The 16,034-nt window shown below is 54.5% G+C and overlaps 1 protein-coding gene across 1 annotated transcript; it reads right to left on the bottom strand.

Annotated features, from left to right (window-relative positions):
- Positions 1 to 11,483: 11,483 nt before the first annotated feature.
- On the bottom strand, positions 11,484 to 15,077 carry Pim3 (Pim-3 proto-oncogene, serine/threonine kinase). Its single transcript, XM_021183850.2, has 6 exons — positions 14,472 to 15,077; positions 14,277 to 14,386; positions 14,133 to 14,183; positions 13,676 to 14,045; positions 12,724 to 12,900; positions 11,484 to 12,642 (listed from the first exon to the last, which is right to left on the bottom strand). Exons 1-6 carry the CDS (start codon positions 14,554 to 14,556, stop codon positions 12,455 to 12,457), a joined length of 981 nt encoding a protein of 326 aa, XP_021039509.1. The 5' UTR covers positions 14,557 to 15,077; the 3' UTR covers positions 11,484 to 12,454.
- Between the last annotated feature and the right edge of the window lie 957 nt (positions 15,078 to 16,034).

Here is a 16,034-nt window from a genome sequence, read left to right as displayed (position 1 = left end):
CGTAGCAAGCTATGGAAACAGCAGGATGTGGAAACAGCAGAGCCTTTATAGCATGCTGATGGAAATTGTAATCAATTTCTTCAGACCTTAATAAACTTGCCATGTGACCCGGCAATTCTTGCCTTTTGCTGTTGTTTGTTGTCTTTTGTATCTACCTGAGAAAATGTGTGTCCACCCAAAGACCAATCCACAAATCTCTACCATAGCTGCATTCATCACAGCCAAAGTGTGCACCCCTCTGGAATCTGCTTCAGCTGTTGAAGAGACAAAGGGCCGGTTATCCTTTCACGGAAACATTGTGGCGAAAGTAACTATTGCTTCCACAGTGCAGGCAAACCTCAAAATGATCGCCTGTGAGAGCTGCCAGAGACTGAACTCAACAAGTTGTGAGACTCCATCTAAACGAAATGTCCAGAAAAGGCAAATCTATAAAGCGAGCAAGCAGGCTGACAGTGGGAAGAGGAAGTGACATCTGCAGGGTCTGAGAGCACTTGGAGGAGATGGGAATATTCTAAAACGAGATGTGGTGATGGATACGCAGCTAGATAAATTTACTAAAAGCATAGAATTGTGGGCGGACTTCTGAAACTGCTCAAAGCCGGTGGATTTTTATAGAATGTAAATCACACCCTAACGAAGTTGTTTTAAAAATACCTTTTGCAGATTTTATTAGGTTTCTATTTAATTCTCTGAACTGTTTAAAATGACTCAGAGTATTAGTTTAGGAAGAATTGGCTAAAAAAAAAAAAAAAAAAGTCAGCTAGCTGAAAGAAACAGAGGCTGCTCTGCCCTGAGCAGGCCTTAGCAGTTCAGCCTGTGACCACTGTTAACCATGCCCATTCTGTGTCTGGGCAAAGCCCATCCATAGTCGGGAATTCTCTCCAACCTGGCTTCTTGAAGCTGCCTTTCCGCGGACCTCGAGCTCCTCAAAGAAGAATCAAAGCACCTACAGGGACAGAGGGATGGGATCGCCTGAGAACCCAGCAGAAGACTGGAGCTGAGGTCGCTGGTGCATTGCAGAAAAAGGCAGGACAAGGAGGGTACACACCTAGGCCAGAAGGGTTGCAAACTAAGCTGGAGCTTCTGCCGCCCCAAATCTCTCGGCCAGCAGGGGGCGCTGCGACCAGTAACTCCGCAGTCTGGGTACCCGCCGTCCTGAAACTTGGGGTGGCCCCGTGGTAACCGGAGTGGGCAAATACGCGAAGTGACCTGGTGTCTTGACCATGTCCTCGTCAAGTCCTCCACTTTGCCTCAGTCTGAGCCACTCAATGCTCTCATGGCTTCAGGCTTGAGACACGACACTGGGGACTGGATGAAAGAGGACCACCGCCACCCACTATCCGGGTGCAGTATCTCATGCATCTGGCCAGCCTCGGGCTGGGGTGACCCGCAGACCCCGAAGGCAAAGGCTTTCAGCTTGTTTTTATCCACGAGGGCATCAGGTACAAGAAAGGCTGGAGTTGAAGATTGAACTGCGCCTACCGCCTAGAGTTGTGCAGGCTGTTGTTATTGCAGAACCAGCCAACTAGGGCTAAATGTAAGGAGCTAGGACCTGCGGGTCCCTCATACCACGCCCACAGGTGTCCTGGACAAAGGGTCACTTTTGTTGGTCCTCCTCCTTGGGGCCCATCCCTCTTCAGGCCCCATAGCAGGCTCAGGGTGCCCACAACCAATCTGGCCAGCAGAGTCAGGTACCTGCCAGAGGAGGAGGCAGGGTTCAGCTGACCACGTGATGGGGACACAATGTCCCAAAGGCTGGAGGACGATGGAGGGGGGAGCAGGGGAAGGCCAGCGGACCACAACCGGAATCCCTAGTCCCACCCAGTCCTAGAGGACTGCTGCACCAGGATAAGCAGTGTCCTCTTGCCCTAACCGGTCAGCACGGACCCAGCCTGCTCCCACACGTTTGTCCGTCCTCGGGTGTTTGGGGGAGGGCCCTCGCGGGTATGAGTATCATGGGGCAGGATCTTTCCCAGTCTGTGCAGCCTGCTGCTGCCTGGCTGGGTCAGTGTGACCTAATTCCCAAACCATCTGAACCTCATCTGCGCGCTCCCCCTCCCCCCCACCCCCGTCTTGGAGGACGGTGACATCTTCCTTCCTTTTTGCCTGTCCGGGTTCCTGAGGCTGGGCTGGGACTGTCCTTTCCACTTGACTTCGTTTCTGCTTTGAGGGTCTGACCTGTTGCCCACCCCAGCCCTGCTTCTCTGGTTGTCCTCCATAAACGTTCTCCCTCTGTCCCCTCCATCCCCCCCCCGCCCCCGTTCCTCTGTGTCTCTTCTATCTCTGTCTCTCTGTGTGTCTGTCTCTCTCTGTCTCATTCTCTCTTTCATACTCATACTCTCACACAGGCATATACACCACCGCCACACTCCTTGGGGGACACACCCTAGCTTTCCCTTGCTCTGGGTTCCTTGGAGGTAGGGCTTCTGACTGTCCAGGTCATGAAGTCCAGGATGCACAGTCCTGGATAGTCTTCAGACCTGCATCCCATGGGAAGACAAGATGGCTCAGAAGGTAGAAAAGCTTGCCGACAAGTGTGATGACCTGAGTGGGTGGAGCCTCAGGAGAGAACCAACTGCTGCCCTGACGTGTGTGCGTGTGTAAATGTAATAAAAGTTTTAAAAATAAAACCTGCATTACAAAGTCATCACTGGCCAACGCCACCTTAGGGATGCAACGTCATGTGACTATACTGTCCATCAGGGGTCAGGGGTCCCATCAAGTAGCCTGGCTAGAAGGACCAGGTGCACAGGGCCTCCTGGGATGATGGCCCCTCTGTGCCTTGCCTGTCTTCAGTTGGCTCCAGATCGCTCCTCTGTGGCCATCTTCTTTCTCCTACCAGCTCCCTGGCTAATCCCCAAGGAACTGCCTCCCAGGTCCTCCATAGGCTACTTTGCCCTTCGAGTGGGGGAGGCTGACTCACTGTGGCCGCAGGGTCACATGGAGGTGGGAGTGGGAAGGATATTCTAGTATGTGCAGCAGGCTGCACAGATACACACACACACACACACACACACATACAGCAGTTCACATACAGTCACACTGGGGTATACACGTACATATACTGAGAGACATACATGGAACCACAAATATAGGCACTCACAGAGACCCATTTTCATTGACATATGGACTCTTGGGCACAAACACACACACACTCAGACATTTATGCACTTGGCTTTTCACATGCACGCTGGCTTACACATACTTATATGCACACACTGGGCACATATACACACGTACAGAACACAAAGTTGCACGCATCTTTTTTGTGGGCTGATAGCTCCAGCTAGCATCCTTCACAGGAGGCTACTTCAGGGCCTGAACTGGAGTGAAGCCAACATTGAGTCCCAGGCCTTTTCAGGCCCAGGATTTGTGCTTAAGGTAGGCACTGCAGGAGCCCTGCCATGTGTGATCACTGAGCGACCTGCTCTGTCCCCATCACATACATCTCTCAGCAGCAGGACCCTGGCAGGAGAAGGCATCCCTGGGCCCTGTTCAGCCTGTGCTTCTGAGGTCAGTCTCCCTGTCCTTGGACTCTTTCCTCAGCTACCTCTAGTAGAACAGGCTATTCTACTGGCGCATTAGACCAACCAGGAAAAGGGTCCTACATTACATATGCCCAGTTTACTGAGATTTCAGAGCCCCACCTTTCTTTTCTCATTCCTTTAGGCCTAAGCTGTTCTTGGAGATGAGTGTGTGTGTGTGTGTGTGTGTGTGTGTGAGAGAGAGAGAGAGACAGAGACAGAGACAGAGACACAGTGACACAGAGATACAGAGACAGACAGAGAGACAGAGAAAGAGAGATTAGGTCTCGATTGCTAGACCAGGCTGGTCTTGGACTTAGAGTAAACTCACATTCCTGCCTCTGCCTCCCAAGTGCTAGGATTCCAGGCATATAACACGGTGACATAGGCCTGGTCTATTGTGCTCTCTCGTCAGCTGGTGTCCCTTCTCTGTCACATTGAAAAGCATGACACCTATTTGTGCCTCAGTCACTGCCCTTTGGCAGGGCCAAGTACTATGAGGGCTATTTGTTTCCCTCCCCAGTGGAAGGGAAAACGTAAGAGAGCCAACACAGGATGCAGGGACACAAGTGATAGTTAGTAGGTGGAGCCTCCAGGTGCCCTAAAGAGAGAAGCCTGACTGGCAGGTGAGTGTGTGGACTGAGCACCACAGGGCATTTCTACTCCCTGGCCCTCTCCATCACCCACCACAGGATAAGGAAAAGACCCAGTGACCCCATTGGGTGATCTGGTTAGCTTTCATTGTCAACTTGGCATAGTTTAGAATCATCTGAGTTAATATCACCGAGGGATTGGCCCGTTGAGACTGGCCTGTGGCTTTGTCTATGAGAAATGGTCTATGGTGATTGATGTGGGAGGGCTCAGTGTTATTTTTTTTTTTAAACAAAATCTCAATCAGATTTTACCAATGAAGACTTTGGAGCTACAAGTCCGCTCAAAGAGGTAGAGAAAGCACTCAGTTGAGACATCCAATCCCGGCAATCCCCTCTCTTTCAAACAACTTCCTTCAAACTCAGTGTCCCTCCCTTCAACTTCCTGTGTATCTCTCTGACTCCCTCTTACTTCGTAGGTTTTTTTTTCTTAACAATCCTATGTTCATCTCCTATCACCTAGTTGCTTCCTGTACCTCTTGATCTATGGCTGACTTTATTTAATCCTGTTTACAATATCCAAGCCAAAACTCTTGGATTAAAGTTGTGTGCCCAGGCTGAGCCACACCACAACGAATAGCAGGTTCTTCCATTAAACAATCCAATCTCAGGTGTGATTAAATAGCCTGCAACAGCTCAGCACACTGTAGGGGGTGCCATCCTGAGATAGGTGTGCCTGGACTGTTATTAGAAAACTAGCTGACCTAGGGGCTGGAGAGATGGCTCAGCGGTTAAGAGCACTGACTGCTCTTCTGAAGGTCCTGAGTTCAATTCCCAGCAACCACATGGTGACTCATGACCATCCGTCTATCCGTAATGAGATCTGATGCCCTCTTCTGGGTGTCTGAAGACAGCTAGTATACTTACATATAATAAATAAATAAATCTTTTTTAAAAAAAGAAAAGAAAAGAAAGCTAGCTGACCTAGAGTCTCTGAGTAAGCTAGAGAGAACTTGCCAGCACAGAACATCCCTCCATGGGTTCTGCTGGAAGTGCCTGTTGCAGCTCCTTCCCTGATTCCAACTTCCCTCCATGGATCATGACCTGGAAGTGCAACACCTAAACGTTGCTTTGGGTTAGAATGTTTTAGCACAGCCACAGAAAGGAACCTAAAACGCTGGGTTCAATCAAAGCAACAACCCCTGCCAGGCCTTGTCCGCTCTCTAGGTTCTAGGACCCAACACGCCTGCTGCTCAGAAAACCTGGAACACATTCCCAAGCCTGCCCAAGGCCTGTGGTGAACAGTGCAGACAGCTATTCTGCCATATCTAGCCTGAGGCCTTATAACCACCACCTTTCTTCTCGTGCTCCGTTTATTACTAGAGTGGCCAGTGAGGTGGGGTCTCTGGCCACAAGGATGAAGGGAAGAGAAACTGTAGCCTCTCTCAGGAAAACTGTAACTGTTTTTTCTTCTTCAGGGCAGCGGTCATATGCCAGTCTTCTAACCAGGGCCTCAGAATGAAGTCAAATCTTTCAGAGCTGTCTGTGTAGACCACGGGACCTTGGGACTGTTCTGGTGTAGCCTCGATCAAAGGTTGAGCCAAGGCTGTCCCCTGTCTCCTCACTTCCCACCTCCCCACCCCACCCCACCCCGGACACCATGTTAATGAAAGACCAGTTAGCAACTGGGCTGGGCAGGGCTGGTGGCTCCCACCAGCAGAGTGGTCAGCAGGGGCCAGAGGCCAGATCACAGCCAGTTACTATCTCTGAGCCTCTTACTGGGAAGGAGGCATCCAATCATGCTGCCCTGGGGGCACCTGGTAGTTAGGTAGAAGCCCTGTGCTGAGATCTGAGCCAGCTTGGGAGTTATGACTTAGGTAGTTAAAGTCTTCCTGAGCCTCAGTTTCCCCACCGGGTTCATGCAGTGTCAGACAGAAGTGGCCCACTGCAAGGAGCAGGGAACTCCTTTGGCTTATTCAGGAGGAAGCCTCTACCCTACCACTGCTAAGATTAGCATCCCACCCCCAAATAAACCCCCTTCCTCCCTTAAATTGCTTTGGATTAGAGTGGGGTTTGTTGTTTGTTTGTTTGTTTGTTTGTTTGTTTGTTTTGTTTTTCTAGACAGGGTTTCTCTGTATAGCCCTGACTGTCCTGGAACTCACTCTGTAGACCAGGCTGGCCTTGAACTCAGAAATCCACCTGCCTCTGCCTTCCAAGTGCTGGGAGTAAAGGAGTGTGCCCCCATGCCCGGCTCTGGGTTAGAGTGTTTTAACACAGCAACAGAAAGGAAAGTAGAACACGGGTCTGGTCTGGTTTCTAGTCGCTAGGATCCAATATACCTGCTGTCCAGAGATGCTTTCCTGAAGGTGTATGGTCAGGGAGAGGGGCAGTAGTCCATGCTGGAGGGGCAGCCCCTGCCACAACCTGCCACAGGGCAACAAAAAAAAATGGGTCCGTTGTGTAATCAAAGCTTGGGGTTTCACTAAGGCTGTCTGGCAGCCATGTGTAGCCACCCCTACAGAGGTTCCTGTGGAAAGAGCAATGGAGCTGCTGAGAAATCCGGGGCAGAGTTCAGGGATGAGCAAGGTCTGACCTCGTGTCTAACTCATTGCTCTGTGCTCAGGAGCCAGAGCTGCTTGATATTTTCCCTGCCACTCACCCTGGACTTGGGACTAGCAACGTCCTCTACTGCCTTCTCCAAACCCCTCCTGGGGCTGTGCCCAGACTCTAGCTACTCAATAGCTATTTGTGGAGAGCCCTGCTCGTCTGTCCAGCAAGGCCACCAATCAACAACACCCTCTTCCTCAGATTCTCTCCTCCTGGGACCCCAGTGCGGTACCACTGACAGGCGTGGGTAGCTTGCCAGAGGCTGAGCTCCTGTTGTCACCACAGACAAAGCCTGTGACAGTGGATTGAATGGGTGAACCTCCAGGTCCTCAACTCCTGCCTGCTCAGTCCTTGCTTGTTTGTCTGGGGGCTCTCGGGCCTCTGCCTCAGACAACCTTTTCAGACCAGGTGTGAACTACACAGTGTGTCTCTCTGGAATGCCTTCTCTCCTGCTAGGACACTTGGAGACCAGGCTCTGTCCTCCTCAGGAAGAACAGGCAGGCTCACAAGGTCTCCAGGCACTACTTCCCTTTGGCACTGAAGCAAGACTAAGACTTCATTTCTGGAGCTACCTTGGAGACCATGCATGTTCCTGCCTCCCCCTATGAGAAGTTATCCTGGCTTTGAGCCCAATAGATGAGGAAGCAGATCACAAAAGGGCAGAAAGAGCATCCTTGTGACCAAATTTCACCCCCTCAAGGGCACCCCAGTGGTCTTGCTGTGACCTGGTTGGGGCTTTAATGATGTTCAAACTAACCACCCTTCGTAAGCTGCTAAGCATCATGTAGGCTCAGCTGGCAGAACTGACTGGTCCTAAGGATGTCCTGTTGTTTGTTTGTTTCTCTGTGTGGTCCTAGCTGTCCTAGAACTTTCTCTGCAGACCAGGCTGACCTCAAACACAGACATCCACCTGCCTCTGCCTCCCTAGTGCTGGCATTAAAAGTGTGCTCCACCACCACCAGGTCCTAAGGATATATTTAAATCAGTCATATTGGTTGAGAGTTTTAAGATATGTAGCTTTAAGGACCTAGTCCCATGGAAAATCATCTGAGCCACCAGACAATGCTAAGAAGGTCCAGCCTGGGTAGTTCAGGGAGGTTGGGGAGCCCAGAGCCTGGTAATTTTCCTAGTGGGAGAAAGGCAGATTGAGGAGGAAGAAAGTCAGGAAGCTATAGTCTAGGCAGGAGTCTTAGGGAGTCATTTAAGATAGTCTGTTCTTTCTCCTCCAGCTCCAAAGCTATTGCATGACCAACAGTGCAGTCTCAGGAAGGACTGGGGTCTAGCCAATAACTGCAGGCCCGTCCTGGTCCTGAGGAATTCACTGTACCAGGTCTTAGACCCTGTAGATTGATAAATTATCTCTGCCAGTGAGATGAGCCAATTCAAGCCAAATTAAAGTATACAGGCAGGTTTATTGGGGGCAGCTCTCCGGTGAGTTCACTGACCACACGGGAGAGGGGGGTCAGTCAAGTCACCATGAAAAGGGAGTCCAAGGAGAAGGGGAAAAGAGAGAGAGAGAGAGAGAGAGAGAGAGAGAGAGAGAGAGAGAGAGAGAGAACGTGTGTGCAGAGAGAGAGGGGGAGAGAGAGAAGAGAATGGAAACCAAAATGTCTAGATTATATATTGAACCTCTGGGGAGAGGAAGAGCAAGATGTGCCAGCCATGCCCTTTAACAGCTAGGGAATGAGGGATCCTGGGAGAACCTGAAGGTCAGGTCCAGTCCACTTTAGTGTGTAAACTAGGCACCTCAGCTCCTGGGTCTGAAACCCAACACAGACGGATTCTGTCTCAACAGAAGAGGATCCTGTAAGTATCAGGAGCCTGAGCTGCCACTGACCTTGGCCCTCCACAGAGCCTCCTATATTAAAGGGGAGGACAGGACAGCTGGGGAGGATATATATTAGAGGCCTGTGAGTTTCAGACGACCACCTGGCGTGCCCCACAGCTAGAAGTGTAGTGGAAACACATGGATCATCTCTTGGCCCCAAAGGGGCCAAGGGGTTGCTACTCTCATGGAGGTTGTCCAGGCAAACTAGGAGAGGTTCTATCTATGGGGAACGGACATCCACAGCCAGATGTCTAGGCCTCAGCCAATGAGTTGGGCTCTGCTTTATTTTCTCCCCGGAGAGAAGCCAGACCTCACTCAAGGTCTCTACAGTCCAGAAAGCAGGGGCTCAAGTCCATTGCAGCATGTGAGTCACAGAGATCCTGATAGAGCCTAAGTGTGGGAATGTGCTGGAGACACCAGACTGAGAGCCTGAGGGCTGGGCTGGGCTCTGAATCTCTCACTGTACTTTGTACATCAACAAGTCTGGAGCAGCCAGAACTGTAGCAGGCCAGGCTTCCTGGACAGCACGTCCACAGGGACTAGGGGTCCTGTTTGGATCTGGAATGGCTCCCTTCTGTTTAAAGGGCCCTAACCTTTGGCTCTATTAGGGAGGGAGGTGGTTGGACCCCCCAGGAGGTGGAGCTTATGTGAGGAAGTTAGGTCACACCGTGGTGGGGGTGTGTGTGTGGGGGGGGTTGCTTGAGGGGATTTTGAGACTTCAGCCCATCCTGTCTCTCTGGCTTCCTGGCTACCACAAAGTAAACAGGAGTTACCTACTCCTCACCAATATGTAGGTATCTCACCACAGTGGTCCCAAAAGCAGCGGGGCAAATAATTAGGGGGCAAGCCCTCTAGTACTTTGTACTGGAAACCAAAACAACCTTTCAGCCGGTCTGTTTATCAGGTACTGTGTCACTGTGATGGAAAGCTGAGTAACATTCCTGGCATTCCACCTCTGGAACTCTGCCTGTCCAGGATCTGGGAGTGAGCCCTGGAGAGTTCTCAGAATTTCACTGGGGGTGTGGCCCGGCTGCCAGGAAAAGCCCCACAGGCCCTGCACCCTAGGATCTTTCTGTTGTTGTGTGGGGTAGTGCTCAGGGCTTACCAGACCTAAATCACTTTTTGGATCCTGTGGGGTTGTGTTCAAGCACCAACCAGCGCCCCTCCCCCTCCCCTTGGCTTGTCTGTCATCTTTGTGCCGGTACATTGGAGCATCAGCCGAGAATACTGTGCTGTCACCCAGGGACCTGGCACTGGTCCTCAGCGGCTCTCAATGGGTGAAGGCATGGTAGTGGACAGTCACTTTAGACTACGCTGGGGTGACATGGGTACCCCTGTGTCCCCTACCTCTACCTGTGCCCACAGCTTCAGCATCTTTTGAACTTGCCAAGTAGTCACTTGTGCCTGCTCCACCACTCTAGCACTCCTGCATAGCCTGCTGTGCACTCTGGACGCCCTGGCCTCTAAGAAGAGCCTGGAGGCAGTGTTCTGTGGATTTGCTGAACTTGCTAGCTCCCCAGATCAGAGCTCTGTCCTCCAGGCCCTTGTCCAGATTCAAACACTGTGGAGGTCGTGATACAAGGCCGTGGCATTGGGAATTTCACGACTGCCATCTGCCTCAACTCCCCTTCGTGAAGCTGGAAGACAACTAGGAACGTGCTCTGCCAGTGGTGCTGGCATGTTCCAAGGTCAGTGTGTTGCTCTTTTGTGCACACCCACCATGGAGGGGGCCTCCCTAGGAAGTCTGCTCCCTTCTTGATCTCTGCAGCTCCCATCAGCACCACCCTCTCGGAGCACTGATGCCTGGCTGTGAGGGCTTTCGGAGGCTCAAAACTATCCTGTTCAATCTCTCCTCTCCTCAGACTGCCCAGATTTAAGTTCCTGGTAGCATGGAAGATCTGTCTCTTAAGGCTTCAAGTTCAGGACCCCGAACAGCTCAGGGGGTCAGCACATGGATGGATGCTGAAGGCTAGGGCCACAGTCTTTTGGCCCCACGGCTCCCAGGAGAGAGACAGATGGTGGGCTTAGCATCCTCAGGCAGCAAATAGAGGACCCAGTATCACAAGACCCAACCTATCTCCTTGGAGCCATTAAGCCATGGAGATGCCTGCCTCTCTTTGCAAGGCTGAGAGCTTGGTCCTCCTAGCCTCACTCACTACTGGCTTGGGAGAAACCTGTAGCCAGGCTATCCCACCCCTACCAGCTCTCACCCCCATCTGCTCCAGAGGGCATGCTAGTGCCTTATCTTTCACTTCACTTTCCAAAACTCCCTGCTTCTCAATCTCCTGGCCTGCTGTGCTGCCTGAGACCCAACAGGTGGTACCCAGTGGTCTCAAGACTGGGCACTGTCCACCAGTGACCTACTTTCGCAGCTGGGCGTGGCTGATGGCTTGCTCCTCCCACAAGATGGAGCCAGGGTTCAATCACTTCCGACTGAACATCAGCACACCATCTTGCACTCAACCCCCTTCCCTACTCTTCCAAGTACTGTCTATTCTACCTCACTTGTTCTAACACCTCCACGAGAAACAGACTTCCACTCTTCCTAAGGGCAGTTGCCCCACCCCAAGACTCCTAATGAACCAGTCTTCTAGCTCGGAGTAGAAAAAAAGGTGGTAGCCGGGCAGTGGTGGTGCATGCCTTTAAATCCTAGCACTTGGGAGGCAGAGGCAGGTGGATTTCTGAGTTCAAGGCCAGCCTGGTCTACAAAGTGAGTTCCAGGACAGCCAGGGCTACACTGAGAAAACCTGTCTCAAAAAAAAAAAAAAAGGTGGTAAGGAGGGACTAGGAAGAAACACCCTCTGGCTAATTCATGGCACTGGCCTGGTGAAAGCTTATCTCCACCCCTCCCCACTCTCCCCATCACCCACTTGACAGAAATTTAACAGAAACCTGGAAGACTACCCAGGGCCCCAGTCCAATAAACAGAAGTTATCCATTATATACCAAAACATTTAATTGAAATACCTGTATAAAAAATATGATCTTCAGACATTTCACACTTTTGAACTTATACAACCCCACCCCTGATGCCTAGTCACACCAGGGTCACAGAAACACAGCTGCTAAAATAAATTAAGGGCTTGAGACTCTGTCCCCCAACCCCAGCTTTCAGAGCCAGCAAGCAGACTGTACAAGGTCAATAATTTAAACCCCTCCCCAGTGCAGAGTGCCCAGGGTGACAGGGTCTCCCACTCCCCTTAAATTAGCCACTGTACAAATGCTTCCTCCCGCAAACACGGGGGTTGGGAAACTCCTCCAGGTGCAGGAATTAGGATGGGGGGTCTGTGGACTCCACAGCCACATTTGACTTCCTCAACACCCCAGGGGCCTGGAGAAGGTAACGGTTGCTTGGAGGAGCCTCAGCAAATAAATTAAACAATAAATAGCCCCAGCAGGGCGGGGGCGCCCTCCAGGGTGATCACACCATAAATAAGAGACCGTGGTGGCACGCTTAGGTTGCGTGCGGAGCTGTGCCGTGCCGGGGAGGCAGACGGGCAGCAGTGGCCCAGCGTTGCATTGCTTGTGCAGACATGCCCAGATGAACACCAGGAGACTGGAGGGTTGGAGGTGGGCACCACAGGGTGCTCCATGTCAAACACACTCTGTCAGGAAGGCTGCCTCCTGAGATGGAGCAGCAGGGTCGGGGTCTCTGGTTCAAGTATCCACCCAGGGCAGGAGACCTTGCTTAGCCCGCAGCCATCTTTGGACAGAAGAGCTCAAGAAAACACAGGCCCTGTGGAGCAGCGTTCAAAAAGGCACTCAAAGCAAAGGAAACAGGCCCGGTGCCGAGAGCAAAGGTCACCAGGGGTCAGAGGTCACTGCTTTTGCAGCAGACATCCCAGGCAGAAAGTGTTCATTCTGGGAGAGCGCTGGCTAGGCCGAGCCCAGGCCCCTTCTCCTCCTCACAAGCTCTCACTGCTGGAAGTGGTACTGGCTCCGTCATCAGTATCCAGGGCACAAAGCCGAAGGTCACAGTTCTCTGGAACGCTCCCCTCTGTCCCCAGCATCCAGGGGTGGGCAGCAATTTGGTCCAGGGAGGGCCTCTCTGAGGGCCGCAGGGAGAGACACCACTCAATAAGCTGCTGGCACTCTGCAGAGAGAACAGGGGTCAGAGTCCTGCTACAACACTGCCCTGCTCCCAACACGGCCCCAGCCAGGTTCTACAACACACCTGGGGAGACCCTCCTCCGGAAAAAGAGCCTGCCGCGCAAGATCTCCTCGTCCTGCTCAAAGGGAATGTCCCCACACACCATGTCGTAGAGCAGTACACCCAGAGACCACACAGTGGCAGACCGCCCGTGATATCGGTGATATCGGATCCACTCTGGGGGACTGTACACCCGGGTGCCTGAGGGAAGAATCGGGATTAGGCACACATCAGGATATATACACACTGAGGGTAAACACACTGAACAACGGGCCTTCATTAGCTCTCAGCCAGCCTCCATCGGGGCCTCTGAGAATCTTGCTTGTCATCACCCTGGAAAAACCCCAACACAGCAGCAGGCGGGGCTCAGGAAAGGAGGGACATGGAGGGCAGGGGAGGAACAGGAGTGAAGGGGAGGTGAAGGCCCACCCCCAACAGGCCCCGAGGCAGGAGCGCTGTCACATGAGCTCCGGCTCCAGTTTCACAACAAACAGATACAACGTAAGCCACAGGGAACCAGGCCTGGTGTTCTAGCTCCTCCCGCCCCGGCTCGCCTTGCTCAGCTCTGCAAGGCTCGGAAAGGGGAGGAGAGGAGCTAAGGAAGAGGAGGGGCGGGAGAGATGGGAGGAGGGAGGAGGGAGGAGAGGAGTGGGGGAGACCCGGCTTCCCCGCGCTCCGCAATGCGGGGATTTCTACTGCGGCGCCCCCGCGCTCCGCACGCACGCACGCACGCAAGGGAGGCCCGCGAGCGCCCTCCCCGGCACAGGGAGGGGCCACGGCGCCGAGGCGGCTGGCAGGGACCCTGCGTCACGCGCGTATCGCGGGTCTCCCTGGCTGCCACCCACCGTCCCCAGACCCTGCGCCCTCACACCGCAGAGGGCTACCCCGGTGTCCCCAGTCGCCCCCACCCCTTCCGTAAGCCAGGCGTGGCGCGTGGCCGCCTAACAGTCGCCGGAACGCCGCACCACCTGCTCACCATCAAAGTCAGTGTAGACCGTGTCCTTGAGCACCGCGCCCGAGCCGAAGTCAATGAGCTTCAGCTCGCCCGAGCGCAGGTCCACCAGCAGGTTCTCGTCCTTGATGTCGCGGTGCACGACCCCACAATTGTGGCAGTGCCGCACAGCGGCAAGCACCTGCGCGAAGAAGCGACGCGCCAGTGGCTCGTCCAGGGCGCCTCGTTCAGTGATGAAGTCGAAGAGGTCCTGTGCCGGCTCGGGTCGCTCCAGCACCAACAAGAAGCCGTCGGGCCGCTCGAACCAGTCCAGCAAGCGGATGACGCCGCGCGCGCCGCCCGCCGCGCCCACCTTGCGCAGCAGCACCACCTCCAGGGGCACGGCCACTCCACCCTGGGGGACAAGGCGGTCATCGGACAAAGCCAAGGCAACCCGCACCCGCACGCCCCGCACCCTCACGCCCCGCTCCCGCATACTTACGAGACTGCCCCACTCGGTCACCCGCTCCTTCACCACGTGCTTCACGGCCACCTGCGGGGAAAAGAGGGGGCGACACGCGAGCGGTCAGACGGGCGGCTGAGCGTGGCGATCGTCCACGCGGGTGCGCCCGGAGCCACGACTCACCGGGAGTCCGTCGGCGATGCGGCTGCCCGCGTAGACCGTGCCGAAGCCGCCGCTGCCCAGCACGGCGCCCACCTGGTACACCTTCTCGAAGCTCTCCTTGTCCGCCTTGGCTATGGGACAAACAATCGGGTTGATGATGACCCAAAGCCACCCCCCGGCCCCCGCCCAGGCCCCCTCCCTGGTCCCCACACATACCTGGCTGTAGGATCTTCACCGGGAGGTGGTCCACGCCGCCAGGCCCGCAGAGGTGCGCCAGGGAGCCGAACTTGGACAGCAGCATCGCGGGTGGCCTCGCGTGCGGTGCCGCCTCTGACCCGTCCGGCAAGGACGCGGGAGGGCGGTCTTCCTGACCGCAGACAGCGCGGCGGATCCCACGGCCCCGAGGCCGAGCGCTCAGCGGGGCAGCCGCGCGGCGCAGTTGCCCGGTGGCCGCGCGGAAGCGCGTAGACGGCAGCTGGCCGAGCAGCTCACACGCCCCGGCCGCCTCGCCCCGGGGTTTTGGACCACGGAGACGTGTATCCCTCCGCGGAGGCGGGGCCGCCTGAAGCTCCGCCTCCTTCCGCCCGAGGCTCGCTTTGCGGTGTGGCTGTTTTGAGTCTCGCAGGGCGGTGCTGGGGAAGCCGGACGCTCCCTGTCGTTTCACCAAGGGCTGGTGGCGCGCGGGGACGGCGACCCGTCCGGACTAGCTTGCCGTAGTAGAGTCGCGGAGGTGCACGGCGTTCCGCGGCTTTCACGGAGCTCTCACCCGCCCTGCGCACGCGCGGCTCGCGCGCGGGTGGCGGCCCCCTTATGTCTCCGGCAGCGCGGGCGGGGCCGCATAAGCCAGTGAAAATCGAGGTTTTGAAAGGACACGGGGACTCAGCCAATGACAGCGTAGGGCGGGGCCTTCCGAGCCTCGCCCCCCAGGCCGCACCGAGGAAGGTCACTCTCCGGCTCCGCGAGTTACGCGTGTTGTTCCCTCGTTCCTCGTGGGCGTTTGTGGCTGGGGGAGTGCGAGGAGTCGGCCCCCTCAGAGAAGCGGAAGTCCGGGAGGACAGTCGTGCGGCCCTGAGGCCTACGCTGACACTAGCTCCGTGTGCGTCACCCGCTGCTCGCGCGCCACGATGCGCACGTGGCTGGGCGACAGAGAAAGCATTGCCCTCAGACCCCTCATCCCAGCCTCAGCTCCCTGGAGCACACCTTGAGTGTTCGCCCATCAGCTAGGCTGGAAAACATGCTCCTAGCTGGGTACTTATGAGAGCCTCCTAACCCCCTAGATCCTCCCTCCTGGGAACTTGTCCCTCTGCTCTAAGGCCACCTGACAAAGTGTCCCTTTAGCTGCTCACAACTACCAAAGGTCCTTTGTTGATGGCTATTATGCCCATAGTTCCGTCCTGAGCAGCTCAAGTAGACACAGCCTACAGCAGTCTCCCTGTGTCCATTTTACCTATACCTTAAGACACCAGTGAAATTAGACTCAACTGTTGTTGACCCTTGGCTAAGTCACTGGCCCAAGAGCAACCCAGGACTTGGAGTTGTCATCTGTCATAGCTGGGTGAGAATGAGTTGAGAGCCATTGCTCCCTGGACTTCACCTTGATGTCTAAACGATTCAACTGTCGTTCCTGAACTGCTACTACTTAGGGGATCTGGAGCCTGGCTTCCCACTGGCTTATCAGTTGTTCTCCACTGACACCACAATCCACACTTTCTCTCCCTGGAACCTTTCTGAGGCACCTACTGCCTTGACACAATTTGGGGCCCACCTGGTTTCCTCAAC

This window comes from Mus caroli, chromosome 15, assembly GCF_900094665.2.
Source record: "Mus caroli chromosome 15, CAROLI_EIJ_v1.1, whole genome shotgun sequence".
Taxonomy (NCBI): Eukaryota; Metazoa; Chordata; class Mammalia; order Rodentia; family Muridae; genus Mus; species Mus caroli.
Note: the sequence above shows the minus strand (reverse complement) of the source record. Positions and strands in the feature narration are given on the sequence as shown.